This window comes from Lepisosteus oculatus, chromosome 8, assembly GCF_040954835.1.
Source record: "Lepisosteus oculatus isolate fLepOcu1 chromosome 8, fLepOcu1.hap2, whole genome shotgun sequence".
In the NCBI taxonomy this organism is placed as follows: Eukaryota; Metazoa; Chordata; class Actinopteri; order Semionotiformes; family Lepisosteidae; genus Lepisosteus; species Lepisosteus oculatus.
The window spans coordinates 40,906,821-40,921,060 of record NC_090703.1 but is presented as its reverse complement, the minus strand read 5'-3'; the positions used below and the strand labels follow the sequence as shown (position 1 = coordinate 40,921,060).

General features: G+C 40.3%; 1 protein-coding gene across 2 annotated transcripts in view; it reads left to right on the top strand.

Moving 5' to 3' along the window:
- The first annotated feature begins 2,430 nt into the window (after window positions 1–2,430).
- Window positions 2,431–14,240, top strand: part of si:ch73-211e3.1 (mastermind-like domain-containing protein 1) — a 124,164-nt gene continuing 112,354 nt past the window's right edge. The window contains exon 1 of one of the 2 annotated variants that reach the window (XM_015351431.2): window positions 2,431–3,033. In XM_015351431.2, coding sequence (XP_015206917.2) covers window positions 2,986–3,033 — 48 coding nt within the window. In that variant the 5' untranslated portion in view covers window positions 2,431–2,985. The remainder of the gene's footprint in view (window positions 3,034–14,240) is intronic. The other variant, XM_015351430.2, reaches the window with a different exon arrangement.

Sequence of the window (14,240 nt, the reverse complement as noted above, 5' to 3'; positions counted from 1 at the left end):
TTTTGTCCAAAACTGTGCTTTGTGGAGGTGCAATTTTCAACAATTGCTAGTAGCACACATGATTCAACATGATCTTGACATCAGCATCCTCTCAGCAGTCATGTGAACATGAAAGGAAGGGAAAATCTGCTTAGGAGAGCCTGCGTCGCGATGTGCACAGTTCAGCACTCTGTTTGTTTCCTTTGCGAGAATGTGTATTTCTCTAAATGACTGTATAATTAGAGGGGTTGCATTGGTGCTGGAGGTCACTGGCTCACGTTATGTGACACACTTTGATTCCTTCAACAGGAGCAAGTATCCACCACCTCTGTGTCCACAGTCCCCATCTTACATTAGCGTGCAGAAGTCAAGTTTTTGGGAAAACGATCAAATAGTTTTAAGTGGACTGTTGATTCGGGGGATGAAAAGAAAGAAAAGCCGATTTGAATTGTGAAGTAGAAATGAACCCTCAAGTCACACAGTATCAGCTGACATTAAACATTAGGAAAAGCCGATCTGTAACGAACTATGTCCACGCTCTGGATACTGTTATGATTTAGACTAAGCCTATGGTGTTTCGATGATAATAAAATGCTATTTCCTTTCAATGATAACATGTTGACATTTCCAATTTGAAAGAGTTGGTTTGTGTAGATTACTAGCATTCCATCAGTAGTGGTAAAAAAATGGCACGATTCCAGACCTAACAGTAATTGTCAAGCACTTCCTGGGGTCACACAAACTGTGTATTCTGCTTCCTTTAGTCCTTCTCTCTCTCCACAGGAGGTCCTTTTGTTTTTTTTACAGCCAAGCTTGCCACATTGGTTAACAACAACCATTCTGAGAGACTGAAGGTCCTTTGCATTAAAAATACATATTATAAGTCCAGGCTAGACTGATAAGCAGACAGCAGAGGTATGCATAATGTATGAAGCAATGTGTTAATGCCACATCATTACGTAAATCTATGCACAGAGAATGCTAGTGCCCTCCAGGATGTCGGGAGCTATGAAACCTGTCCAGTTGGAAAAGACGTGACGAATTACTAGTGGTCTTTTTCTCCAAGGCTGCAATGTTTTGGAAAGAAGCGGTGGAATATGCTTGAGATGTGTGCCCGCGCTTTTTTTTTAGCCGGGACTATATAGGTTCACGCTGCTCCTAATTTCTTAAATTCCTTCGACACTTCGTGCTCTGCGGATTTCTAACGCAAACCTCACTTTTTTCAATGGGGACAAATGAAGCAATTTGTTCTACCAATGCGTTTTCTGTAGGTTTGTTCTGTATTCCCCACAGCCTTTTTAACCAATAAAAAAAAAACTGTCTAGTCATTAAACGTACAGCAGAACAAAAAAAATCTTAATTACACGTCGATCCACTTAATTCATTGTAAAACACTGCAACGCTCTCTATATATTTCCCTGCTGTGTTCCATGTAAAGGATTTAGGAAGATTTTTAACTGCATAATTTCACCATAATCATTGTAAAATGAGAACAACTTTGAATGGGACACTGTATAAGTATTGCTCCTAATATTAGCTATGACAAACGTACAGGTATTAAAAGAATATCACAAACACGCATTAATTTCTATGCATGCACAATCCGCTCCTTTTCATGACCAACTGGGTAGAGCAGGCGATTTCGAAGAGGACACTTCCAATGCCTGACAATCTGTTTAGTATGTGGATTCAGCTTTATGGCGATGACCAAGATTAAATTTGGATTTCAGATCTTGGCGTCATTTCAAAATAGAGGTGTAACTTACTTAACCGCACAACCTTGGATAGTTTGAGAAGTGAATTAATTCACAGTAATCGGTCTCAATCGCAGTTAAATAGCAATTGTTTTTAATAAACCCGTTAACAGCGTTTTAAACACCTCGCAGTTTTCTAGTACAATTGCTCCATGACGTGTCCAGTGTACCTGTCCAAGTACTGTAAGCGACAAGTTGGAAAAATACAGCTGTGTTGTTACATAACAAAACATTACACCGACAAGACACCAACTTTCTATATCAAGAAAACATTATTTCAGACTTTCTGTAATCGAATTACGATTTTTGTACAATCTCTTTTAAAAATCCCCCTTTGTCTTACTGGGAGAACGAATAATAAATTGCACTTTTGTTTTAGTGACAAATGCAGTAGTGTATCACGTCAGGCAAACAAACGCTAAAAATTTCATCCCCAGTCTTTAAGATACTATTGGGTGTACTAAAGTTGGATGTACAGTATAAGACGTTTTTAGAGCTGTGCGTCATTGATATTATCATAACAGAACTGGTTTCAGTTCAGGTGCGTTCAGGTACGTTGCACACGATACAGTATGTGCAGTCCTAAGTGAGATGCGTTCATTTTTTAAAAATCCTAATATAAACATTCACTAAGCCATAGTGAATGCGTTTTTAAAATAAATGTCGAAATACGGGCGAGCATACGGTGGAAGGCCAGTGAGTAGAACAATAAAATACTGTCTAGTCAGTTTTTTAATGCTTTGCCAGAAAAGGGCGATTTTTACAACGGTGTCTGCCCTGGATAGATGTTTTCTTGCTTGCTTGCTTGACTGGTGGGAGTAGGACAGTAAATGACTCTTCCCCGGTGGTTCCAGTAAACTTCTTCGAAGACCTGTGCGGCCTGAGTAGCACGGGACGGAATTCCCCTTTAAGAGCGGTTTACCCTTACAGAAAGAGCGCTGTCTCCTCCTCTCCGTGTCCGCTCGCCGCCGTCCTATAGCTAAGGTAACTCCGCCTCTGAAGTCAGGAAGCTGAAGGCAGCCGCTAATGTTGTGAGGAGATTGAGACAGGCGTTAAATCATTAGGCGAAACTGCAACACCAGGATGAACTTGTCTGAAATCTGAAGAGAATCGTTTTTTTCGCACCGCGTGATTTGTTTTTCTGCGAGCCGTATTCCTTCTTTTTTTTCTCTCCTTTTCCTTTGTATCCTGGCATTTCACATACCGGAACAAAAGTGGATTTAACAGAAACCTCGTTTACTATCACCTCAAGATGCTGCTGGTGTCCCAGCGGGTAGAAACACCTCGCATGGAGCCACTAGTAAGTTAATGGATTGTAATTGTTCCTTGCAGAGCGCTTGTTTCTTTTTGTGTCCTTTTGTATTATTTTTTTAAGCAGCGAATTTACTCAGCACCTCTTCATTCAGTGATTCGCGTTAGTCTTGTTTTTACACGAGGGATAATTCAAACAAATACAAGGTTGACACAAGTGCCTAACACTCCGGTATTTAAACTTTTTGATTAGCTAATTAACGTAATTGACCCCTTTCCCGTTGCCTTATTTAGGAAACGATTATTTTCTTTGCATGATCAGCAGAGCCAGATTAAACCTTTAAGAAAGACAGGTACAGTGTAGCAAATTACTGATTAACAAGATTTTCTAAGCATGAGGAAGTTTCTTCTTTACACGGTGTTTGTTTTGTATTCATATCTCTGAAATCTTTTAAACAAAGTGGCTTCTACTTTGCTCCGGTACTAGTGAACCTTCTGCACTGAGAACTTTATTTAGGTGAAAGTGATAAGCGATTGTGTGACTGGATTTGAGCTCAAAGCATTTGCTATAGCGAACTCTATTCAAATCATTTGTTTTTTGAGCAGTTGTTTTAAAATGATTAAAAAATAGAAAAACGAAGCGCGTCGGACGCTTTCTCATTTGCAAAAAAACCTTTATTTTACTTAATAACCTGTTTTTCAGTGGGGAAGGAATTCCTGCAAAGTATGCAGTTTGCTCGGGATTTTTAAATCATGGATTTGGTTGCTGAAAAGGGTCCCCGTCTGGGTCTCCTGCAGTAACAAAGACTGCGCTGTGTGGAAAGACAGCGGAGCCCCGTTTTATTTCAGTGTGTATGATTTAATGGATAAGGATTTCTCGCCCGTGTCCGTAGTACGCAGTTAATGTGTGGATACAGATAGATGATTGAACTGTGAGATGGACGGGAGAGCGATTTGTCCAGGATTAATGTTGACTGCGAAGAGGCTAATAGGATTAGAGAGATCTGGCAATAAACTCTTAGCAACCTCTTCCTTTTTGCTAGGGTTTGGGTACCCCAAATGAACGGCTTTCTTATCCCGACAGGGTCACGTCATAAAAAAACAATCTGACCTTGGAAGGATTATGACTCTTATTTTAAAGATATGTTATTTTCTAATACCTCCAATGCGTGCTGTTAGGTCCTGGTTTATACTGGGTGACGATCAATAGTCACGACCAACGACCTAATCAGGACAGAGTGAACACGCAACGCTAAAACGATCGTGACTCACTGCCTTGTAAGTCCCGTCTCCCCCCCTGCCTTGGTGAAGATTTGCTCTCTTTTTCATGTGGTTTCAGAGATAACCAGTTCTGTAGCTGCTGTAACAGTTGTGTAGTTTCCTTTTATCACTATGAAATGACATTTCACTTTTTGAGCAAAGCTGTTCGTCATGTAAGAGTGTGTATGTGTGAGCGGGGTTTTACAGCTAAAAAGGGGAAGTAGAAGATAAATAAAAAGGTTATGGTGCGATGGCTTTGATGGGGACGCGGTCCTGCCCTTTCCCCGGGCGCTAAGCGGGGTCTGCGGAGCTCCGGCGCTGTTCTGGTAGGCGGATGAGCAGGAACGTGCCGAGCTGACCGAGAATGCACATGTGATCCGCGAGAGTCACTGTAGCGGAGGGGGACGCCTTCTGCTTTCTTTACGGTGCGCTGTGGGAACTCGATGAAAACTGACTGTGCATTGTGCTCGCTCGCCCGCAAGAAAATTACATGTGTGTTTGAGTCATGGGAGAGAATGACACGGGTAATTATTTATATGAATTACGACGAACGCGACAAAAGAAAGTGTTGCTGCTTTCTTCTTTCTCTGTAGCCTTATAGAGGGTATATGCTTTGTATACCTAGGGTACGTAATTGAAAATGCGAAGTGGGCTCTCAGATTTCTAATGAGGACAACGTGTCAAGTATAATTAGCTTTAGACCACACAAAACGGGGTGCAATGCGTTTTCCCTTTTCGTTTCCAACACGCTCTTGTCCTTAAATGTCCGTTTTGAAGATGGTGCTGGAAAGCTGCGATTTAACTGTTGACGGTGGAAACGAGACTACGCTCTCTTGTTCGATTAACACGAACAGCGGGGTGTCGTCCATCTACTTGGAAAAGACAAAACACCATACCGTAGGCTACCCGGTGGCTTTGACAGCCCGAGAGATTAAAATACCTCCCCCAAACGGCCGTATGGTCTGATACGCGTTTTTAAACGAAACAGGGTATTTTTGAAATGGAAACAGTGCTTTTTTTTTGTAACTGTCTTGCGCTCGTCAGTTGAAAGAGAGAGGCGATGTCAGTGCGGGGAATTACCGTATTAAATCGAGGAAATGAAGGTCAAATCTTTTCATATGAAGAGAAACAAATCCAATTTGTGCAATGTTGGACCCTGCTGTTGTCCACTGCAAACATGTGTGACATCGTTTTTAAGGTGTCTGGGTGATTGAAGCTTGAACTGGACCGATCTCCCAGTATCTCATAACCAGGAGAAATGACACCCCATTCTAGCGTAGACTAACGTGTTTAGACATACATGCACAGCGTCTGTTATTTAGATAAAGAATTGTAAAAAACACACCTTCATTCAGTGTTTAAATATTATACGGGGCAAAGAAGACATTTCCAGTTTTGATGTATGAAAAAAGTTAAATATACAATAACTAAATAATATCCAGGCGCAATTGCACAGGAGCGCTGGATGATCGGTGTTCGGCATTTCAGGAGCCCAGACGAACTAATTTTAACTCCTACAATTGTAGAAAAGGTTCCCAGCTCTGGTCTTCAAGAGCCAGAATGCAGCAGGTTTTCTCTTTTTTTTCTGTAAGAAACGGCTGTCATCTGTGAAGAGTATTACATTCATCCTATTCAAGTTGAGCCGGAGCAACTTTTCAGTTCTCCACAGTCTTCGCTTGCTGCTGATTTAATTAGTCCAAACCAAGAGATGGACCCCACCCGATTTATAGTCTTGTCCTTTTCAAACTATTTTATGTGCATGATTGAATTCCACCTCTTCTACCTGAAACTGCTGTGCTCTGAACGTACAGCTGTACAATTACCACGGGGCCATGAGTGACAAACATGCTCCGCTAAAAAGTGTCCAGAGTCGACATGTTTTTGTAGGATGTGTTTGTAAGACTTATTTGGGTGTCTTGTAACAACAGTATAATTAGACTGACATAATATTTTAGGCGTCACCTTCCACTGGTCTTTACAAACAACCCAAGATGTCTGTATAGCCCAGTGATTTTCTCTCCTGGCCCCGAAGGGTTTGATATGTAGCTTGTAATTGTCAATGAACGAAGACCTGGAAACAGTGGTATACAGACCACTTATGTGGACAAGTAATTTAGGTAAAGTCATTACGAATTGTGGTTGAACTAAAGGAGACTAAAGAATAAGGAGTGAACAGTCCTACTGTGGTCTATTTGTATAGTGTAAAAAGTGGCCATGTTTACCGGATTGTGTAATGTAATTCTTTGGGTAATGACAATAATTTTTACATTAAGATAAATGAGCGAATGTTAATCAAAGTGGTGCTTCTGAAATCTTTGAATCACACATTGAATGCTGCTGTTTAACCTTACAGCTGTTGGATCTTATTCACTGGAAGGGTTCTGTAAAGGATCTTGCATAAATATCTAGAAATCGCTGGTGGTTAACCTTGGCACTTTCTATACTATTCCAGGACTTTGAACCTTCCAGTTAATTACTGAATTGATTCTTAATAGTGTAATTAGCCAGGTGCTGAAGATTGCTTTGATAATTAAGGATTTGCAGGCACAAAGACTACATGAACAGAAGTGGAAAAGTTTTCACATCACACTGGCTATGAATTGTATTCTAGTCGCTTATGATACTCAGCCAGAACAGTCATTCCTCTTAAATGAAAGGTGCTTGAATGAAATAAAAGCTGTAATTACCAAAAATGCTGAAGTGTTGGTTTCAGTAAACATAAAGTTGGTCATCCAGAGGTTCATACTCTTTGCTGAAGGCTAAGGGAACATTGTCACAGGTTCCTTCTCACTAGTCTGGACAATTAGTAAATTGCTCATAATAAGTTAGGTCATTTGAAATTGAAACTTCATAAAATGGTAAAATCGAAAAAGTTGACAGATTGAGGGGTATTTACAGTTGATTTCCCCTAAATTTTTCAGCACTGGTTTCTTTGAAAAAAGCCCATGTAGGTGAACAATTATCTAACAATTCACTAGTGACGCCCTTTTTGCCTTTTCTAATAAGTTTCTCCGACTTTAAGTGATGCATAAGAAGTAGAGATTTTTTTTTAAATTAGTCGAGTCATGTATTCCAAGGTGGTTGCTAAATCTTTTAGTTGTATGACTAAAAAAAAGACTTGGGCCAACATTTTTTTTTAAGTGCCTCTGTTGTCATAAGGAAACTCCCAGCATTCATATCATTTTACACACTGTATGTTCTGCGTTTGGAAAAATGACATTTTACTTTCATGCTTCCCTTTCACTTTAAACAGTCTGGCCACCCTCAGTGGCAATTTTCAGTACAGGTTCGGTCCCTGCGTTCAGCCACACTACAGAACCTGTGCCATTAGGAGGAATGAAATCAAATCCTCACCCAACCATCTGTTTCCTTTGTGATGTATATACATGTGTATTCGGTGGGAATCCATAGGGTTGCTTTTGGTGAAATCTGCCGGTAGTAAAGCTTGATTTGGAAAAGAAACGAAACAGAACCCAACTGGAAACAAATGCAAGTGAAGAAGGAGTTTTCTTTTAACCTTAATTGGAAGTCAGTAACGGAATAATAAAATATTTAAACGGGCCTGCACTCGATTGTGTTGGCGGACACTGAGTGATCTCTCAAAAGCAAGCGCCTGGTGACATCGGCACCGGGGGCTCAGCCCTGCAAAAGACACGGGCATGCTCCCGGACTCGTCCTCTTTTTCCTCGGCTTTGTGTAGAGGCAACAGCAGCAGCAGCAGCAGCAACAACAACAACAACAACAAAAAAATGAGACTGTGCTGATCTGAGCTGATGTGCCATATGGTGCCTCCGAGAGAGAGAGCAAGAGAGAGAGAGAGAGGGGTTGAAGTGGCCTTGAACAAGCCCGCTTGGCCAGCTGTTCCCCACCACACACAGAAACAAGCTGCCCTTGCGCCGGCGCTCATCAGAGGCTTCTCCTGCGCAATCCCATCGCAGTCAGGCAAGGACATCCAAGGAACATCACAGCCAGCAGGGGAAAAGCCTTGCTCCCCGTCGACCTGCCAAAGCTGGAGAACGCTGCAGCCACTCTTGGGTTAGGCCTGAACGTGCCAAACCTCAGTTTCAGAGAAAACAGGCAGGACTGTTCCTAATCCTGAGTAAACCCCAGTATCATCCCATCTGAGCTCTCAGGTGCTAAATGGAAGCAATTAATCGAACTAATTAAATTAAGGATTGTTTTTTTTCCCCCGATTCTTAAAATGTGGGCAATTTCTTTTACACGTGCTCTGAAATCGCCATCTGTTTCCAAGTGAAATGGATTAATTAAAAGGATGTAATTAAACCCATTATTAGCTCTATTACTGAATCAATTAATCTGGATTAAATTATTAATTTGGAACTATGTAAACCAGCACACACTAGGGCTGACAGAAAATGGTTAATTGAGAACACTGCTGTAGTTATGCTACTACTGTACTACAGTAGATCTACAGTATTACACATGCCAAGACCTTCAAAGATGCTTTTCTTGGACTTGGGTGAGGATACAATAGACTTGCTTTGTCTATTTTCTTCTTCCTCTGTTCCTGGCCTGATGATGGCAATAAAGGGTTGAGTCTTTTCAAAGAACAATTTCCCATTGTTTGGCTGTATCTCACACTGACTGTTAAACTGAGAGCCCACCAACAGGACTGCCCTTGCTAAAGTGTGATATGAATCCATATACAGGCTTGGCTTCTGACATACTAATCCTATGAGATCGGCTCCCTCTCCCTTTTAGTCATGCTTTGTGAATGTCCGATGCTCCCACTGTTTTGAAGTCCTCCAGGACTCTGTTTTACGATTTGTTCTTTCAGATACTTTGCTAAGGTATTTGACAATGTGAAAATAAACCGTGAATTCCATTTGTGTTTCCTGCTCAGACTGCAGTTAGCATTTGTCTTTCATTGCACACTTCTTGTCATGTACATAAGAATAAGATAGAGAGGAGAAATTAAGAGACAAGTTTACCGGCCATCTCCAATGCATGTGTGCTTTTATGTTATAGTATATTATTGTGTTTGAGTAAAATAAGGCTTAAAATGTGTTTACAAAAAGCTTGTTTTTTCAGCATGTTTTGAAGTGACCAGTTGTTTTAGGTGAACTTGTTTGATTGTTGTAAAGGTAATTTAAGAACTCTGCCTACATTGTTTAGTGTACATTTTCAGAGGATTTCACTCTGAACTAAAATGTATTTGCCTTCAGTTTTTGGGGTGAGTAAAACAATTCTTTTAAGGACATGCCCAGTGAAGTGTTGTTCACTTGGAAACATGAAGTTGTTTTAAGTTTGTAAGTGAAACACCACCTCTCTGACTGGGATATTGCAGAAAACATAAAGTAAGGTACATTTAATTTATACCCTGTCAGTCCCTCTTCTCAATACCCTAATATGTTACGGTTTTACAGACATTGTTCCTCTTTTTTTTTGGTATCTAGGAAATATCAGGCAGGTTTGTGCCGTTAAACTATTTTTCAGATCCTTCAGAACTGACATCCTGTTTATCACTAGTCATATAGTGAAGTGTAGTCTTGGATTCAATTAAACAGGCAGAGATACTCACAGCATACAAGAACAAGTGTTTTATTTTTAATTTTTTAGTGAGCCCCTCTCAGCCAACAGACCAATGTTAAATAGTTTAGGTTCCTTTACAGAGCTATGATTTCAGTGTCAGGATGAAGCATTGTGCAGTGCTGTCCCAAGTTGATATGTATAGTAGGTAAGGCAGACTCCTGGGTTGCTTAAATTAGTGTGGAACAGTATAGTGGACCATCATTAGACATCGCCGCATGTGTTTAAATGAGGGATTCTGACTCCTTTTCACAGTCGCAGGCCTCCAGGTTCTTTAGCTATCTTTAAGTGGACAGCACCTGACCCGTACAACTGTTACTGGTGTACATAACGTGGTGACAAGCAGGCAACAGGACCTCACTGACTGAAACGCAACTTCCAAAATGAGGAACCATGATAGGATTCCACTTCCTGTCATCTCACACAACATGATGCCAGTAGAACACCTTTGAAATGGGTTAAGGTGTCAATTTATATCCTTCAAACCTTCATTGTCCCAAAATTCGTAGGATCTTGACACTGTTTTTGGCAGAAGTTAAACCGATGCATTTCAGGCAGACTCTCGTTCAATCAGACCTAGATGTTCTGTATTTCTGTTCGTGGCTGTTACACTACTGGTTGTGAAAGAAAGGTTACCCTGTATTTTGGAGGCGATTTCCATCATGAATGAGTCACAATTGATCACTCACTGTTGGCCATGTCACTTATTTTCCAAACGGGCTTCTAGTAATTGCTAGCAGTTGCAACCCCGGATGATAGATCAGCTTTGTTATTTAGGCTGGTTAGGCATACAATGACTATCTTTACCTGAGTGTATAATGAAAAGTCTCTCTCATTAGGTCACAAACAAAATTCTTTCATTTATGGATGGGCAAAACATAAGGATAGCTCTTTTTATACATATTTAATATTAATGTGTGCCTGGTGCTGTACATCGGGAGTAGTCAGACTCTAGCCTGGCCTCTACCACTGTAACTTTTCAAACAGCATTAATGTGAAACTACTTCCGTTTAATCTCTCCCCATTGACCTCTGAGGGAGACAGTCAGTTTCAGCTGCCAGTCAAGTCAGCCATGTGACTGCCTCATGCCGTGAAAACCTTGGTTTTACCTTTGGAAGGTTTTATAACTGGTGAAGAGAAAGAACCAACCTGGTCTGGAACTGTGCGCAATGGCGTATTATGTTTTTGTAGCGTAACTGAGTTAGCAGCTTATGAGCTGCTCTCTCTGGGCTTTAGTAGAGTCCCAGGAGGAGAGGAGAGATATTTAAACAGGTAGTCAAAAAGGCGTTTCTGTGGAAGTAGTGACTTATTATTTAGCCAGGGAAAGCCTGAGGCTTTGGAGAGCTGGAGCAGTCAAATCAGCCTCTCAAGTTTTCCTGCTGTCGATGGTATGAGTGACACAGCCCTGTGTGGGCAGGGAGCAGAGAGCACGCGCGAACGTCAATGGCTTGCAAAGAACCTGACCAGGAAATAACAATGTTGCCTAGGGACTGCAAACAAAACACATGGCTGGCCAGCTTGGAGATATCGGTTCTGTTTTCTTTCCCCTCATTTGCAAAACAACAGCCTCTTTGGAAAACAACACGCTTTGTAATTGTTTTGGACTGTGTAAAAGGAAGAAAGGGAGAAATTTTGTTTTGTGCGAATTGTTAGGGATAGTCGGCTGTGTCGGTAAGGTTACGATATGTGAAAGGCAAAATGTCTTTTAATAAACTCTCTTGTTTGTGATTGTGAAACACACTGTAATTCAAGAAACAGATGGGCTTGAAGGGCTGAAAGGCCTCTTCTTAATTGTTACCTTTCTTGTGTTTCTAATTATTGATATGCTTATGTCGAGCAATGATTGTGTATGTAGATATTCAGAAAGTAATTGGTGAAAGTACCCAAAGGGATTAATCCTGGAGCTGCTGGCATTTAATATCGATGGTGATTTTTTTTGTTGGTTGATGTGGCTGTAATGTTTAAAACGAAAAGGAAGTGTCACCTGACTTGGGAAGAGTGAGGCCAGGAGATATTTCAGTGCTCTTTACTCTTAACTGTGAATATAAATGACCTGAAGCTGAGTTTTCAACAGTATTCACTAAACTTTGTGGCAGAAAGAGGGATGCTTCTACAGTCCTACAAGCAAAATCTACGTGTGAAACAGGAAGATGTTGTCCATTTGAAGTATATTAATTGATACTTGACCTTATAGAATCCATTCTGTATTGTTTGTCATATTTTGCAGGATGCAGGAGAGCTCAGCAGGAAAAGGGATTTTGGCATGGCAGTGGATTGGACAATACATTAAAAGGGACATTTAGTTTTAATGTCTTAAGAACGTGGAAGACAAAAAACGCTGCAGGGTTATTGAAATACTGTGCTTCTCTCAAGTAACAATCAGTAATAGAAGTTGATCTTCATTAAACATCGTACTTCATGTTAAGTTCTAAGGAATTCAGTACATTGTAGTACATTCCTTGGATAGTGAGGTAACACTTGGGAATGTTAAGTGTTTTCAGGTAATGTACTTTTTGTCTGAGGGCTGAGTCGTGCCTAGATTAGGGCTCTTTGTGGCTTCTAACAGTCCTGTCAGAGGTGCTCTTTAAAGAGGATTCATCATTAGGAAGCTGTTCCTTTGCGGCTTAGCTAATTAGTCTAATGAAGTCAAGTAGGGAAGCATTTCATTATTTTAAAGCAGTACTAGCTTTCAGGGTGGGCACAGAACAGCCTGCCTTGATACATGCTTCATAGTAAAAGGGACTGTCTTCAGCTAGTTGTTTAAACATGTTCTCATATTTAAATTTTACAGGGCTTTTTTATGCTTATTGGATGTGTGAACTCTTTCTGTTATCTCTCCGTAAACGATGTCCTGCAGTCTTTTGTGGAGCACCTGCACAGTAACAAAATGCTCTTGCCTACACCAGCTTCACTTGAGGGAGGATATGGGAAAATGATTACTTGCCCCTTTTCTCACACTGTCACGCACTGGAGTCTTACTGAGAACCCTGTACAAAGAAAATAGACCACCTGCTTCAGCGACACCTCTTTTACCACAATTTGTAAGCCACTCCATGAGTTTGTAAAGTGCCACATTTTTCCCTGGTACCTGCCAGTGAAAAACATAGACTGCTTGATCAAAAAGAGCTCATGTTATTGCTTTTTTCACAAAGGTTCACAGTACATTGTTTTAGCATTATACTTTGAGTATAGCCCAAAGAGTGTTTCTTTCTTTACTGACTCTTTAAGTGTAATAATCTGGCAGTTGTCGCATTTCGGTGAAGTTAGAATTGTTGATAAACTTTCTAGGGAAAACCATACTACATAGTTAAAAGCCATGATGTTTATGGAGAGACTTTTAAATCCTACAGTTGTGAAATAATTGTGGTGTACTTCCCAAGCCTGTTGTACTCCTGTCCTCACTGTGCTTCAGGTGTTTTTATCACCAGCTTCTGATAAGGTGTGTTAACATCTTTACCCTGTGCTTAAATAAGTGTTTCACATATATACATGTGAAACAGGAAGATATTGTCCATTTGAAGTGTTTCGTTCTTTATATTTTAGTATGGAAGTAGTGTCCTACTAACCATTGCCAAACTGGATTTCCCAGTTAACAGTACAGATCTGCTGATCTGGAAAAGAGGCGTGAGCTGCTGAAAGTTTAGGCAAAACGGTTCAGCCACTGTCTCAGCCAACAGGGCTGTTGTTTACCGACTAGGACATGTGGATGTTTTCATGCATTTCACCAGTTGAGTGCAGAGACATCCTGAAAATATTTTTTCAGACAGAATTTGTTTGAGCACCCAACCTAGTAACTGTATCCTGTTGAAAAATGTAAAATGAATGTAAAAAAAAAAAACATATTATACCTAGAACCCATTTCATAATTTTTGTTAATTAGGATCTATTGAAAATACCATTTTTATTCATTGCCTTTTAAGGGGAGGCATGTCATTGTAAAAGAAATACTAAAAATAATTAACACTATTAATACTCTTTATAATGTGTGTAATTCATATAGACAGTATGTTATAAAAATCAAACCAGTGCCTGGTTGGATCGAAATCCTTGTGTTGGATCCCTGCATAAAAAAGTTAGTTTAATTGAATAGTCTTTTGAAAATCATTCCTCCGCTTCAGATAAAATCACTGCTCTGATGCATTGATGCGTAATGCCGACAAAGTGTCACTCCAGGTCAGCATTTTGTGAAGCAACCAATTTAATTGTTAACTTCGTTGCACTTTTATCCAGCAGAGATCTCTGTTAATGTCAGAGCATGGTCTCAGGTGACTCTCGATGATTCCCATCCTATAGAGTAGATAAAACCTGAAGTGAAAGAAAAATAACATGATCAGACTGAGGACAAATTGTCAAATCAACTCATTTTTCTGAACTACAAAGGGAAATAAAATGTTTTGGCTTAAAATGTGGCTTCAGCCGGAGTAGATGGAATCTGTTGCTGTCTGA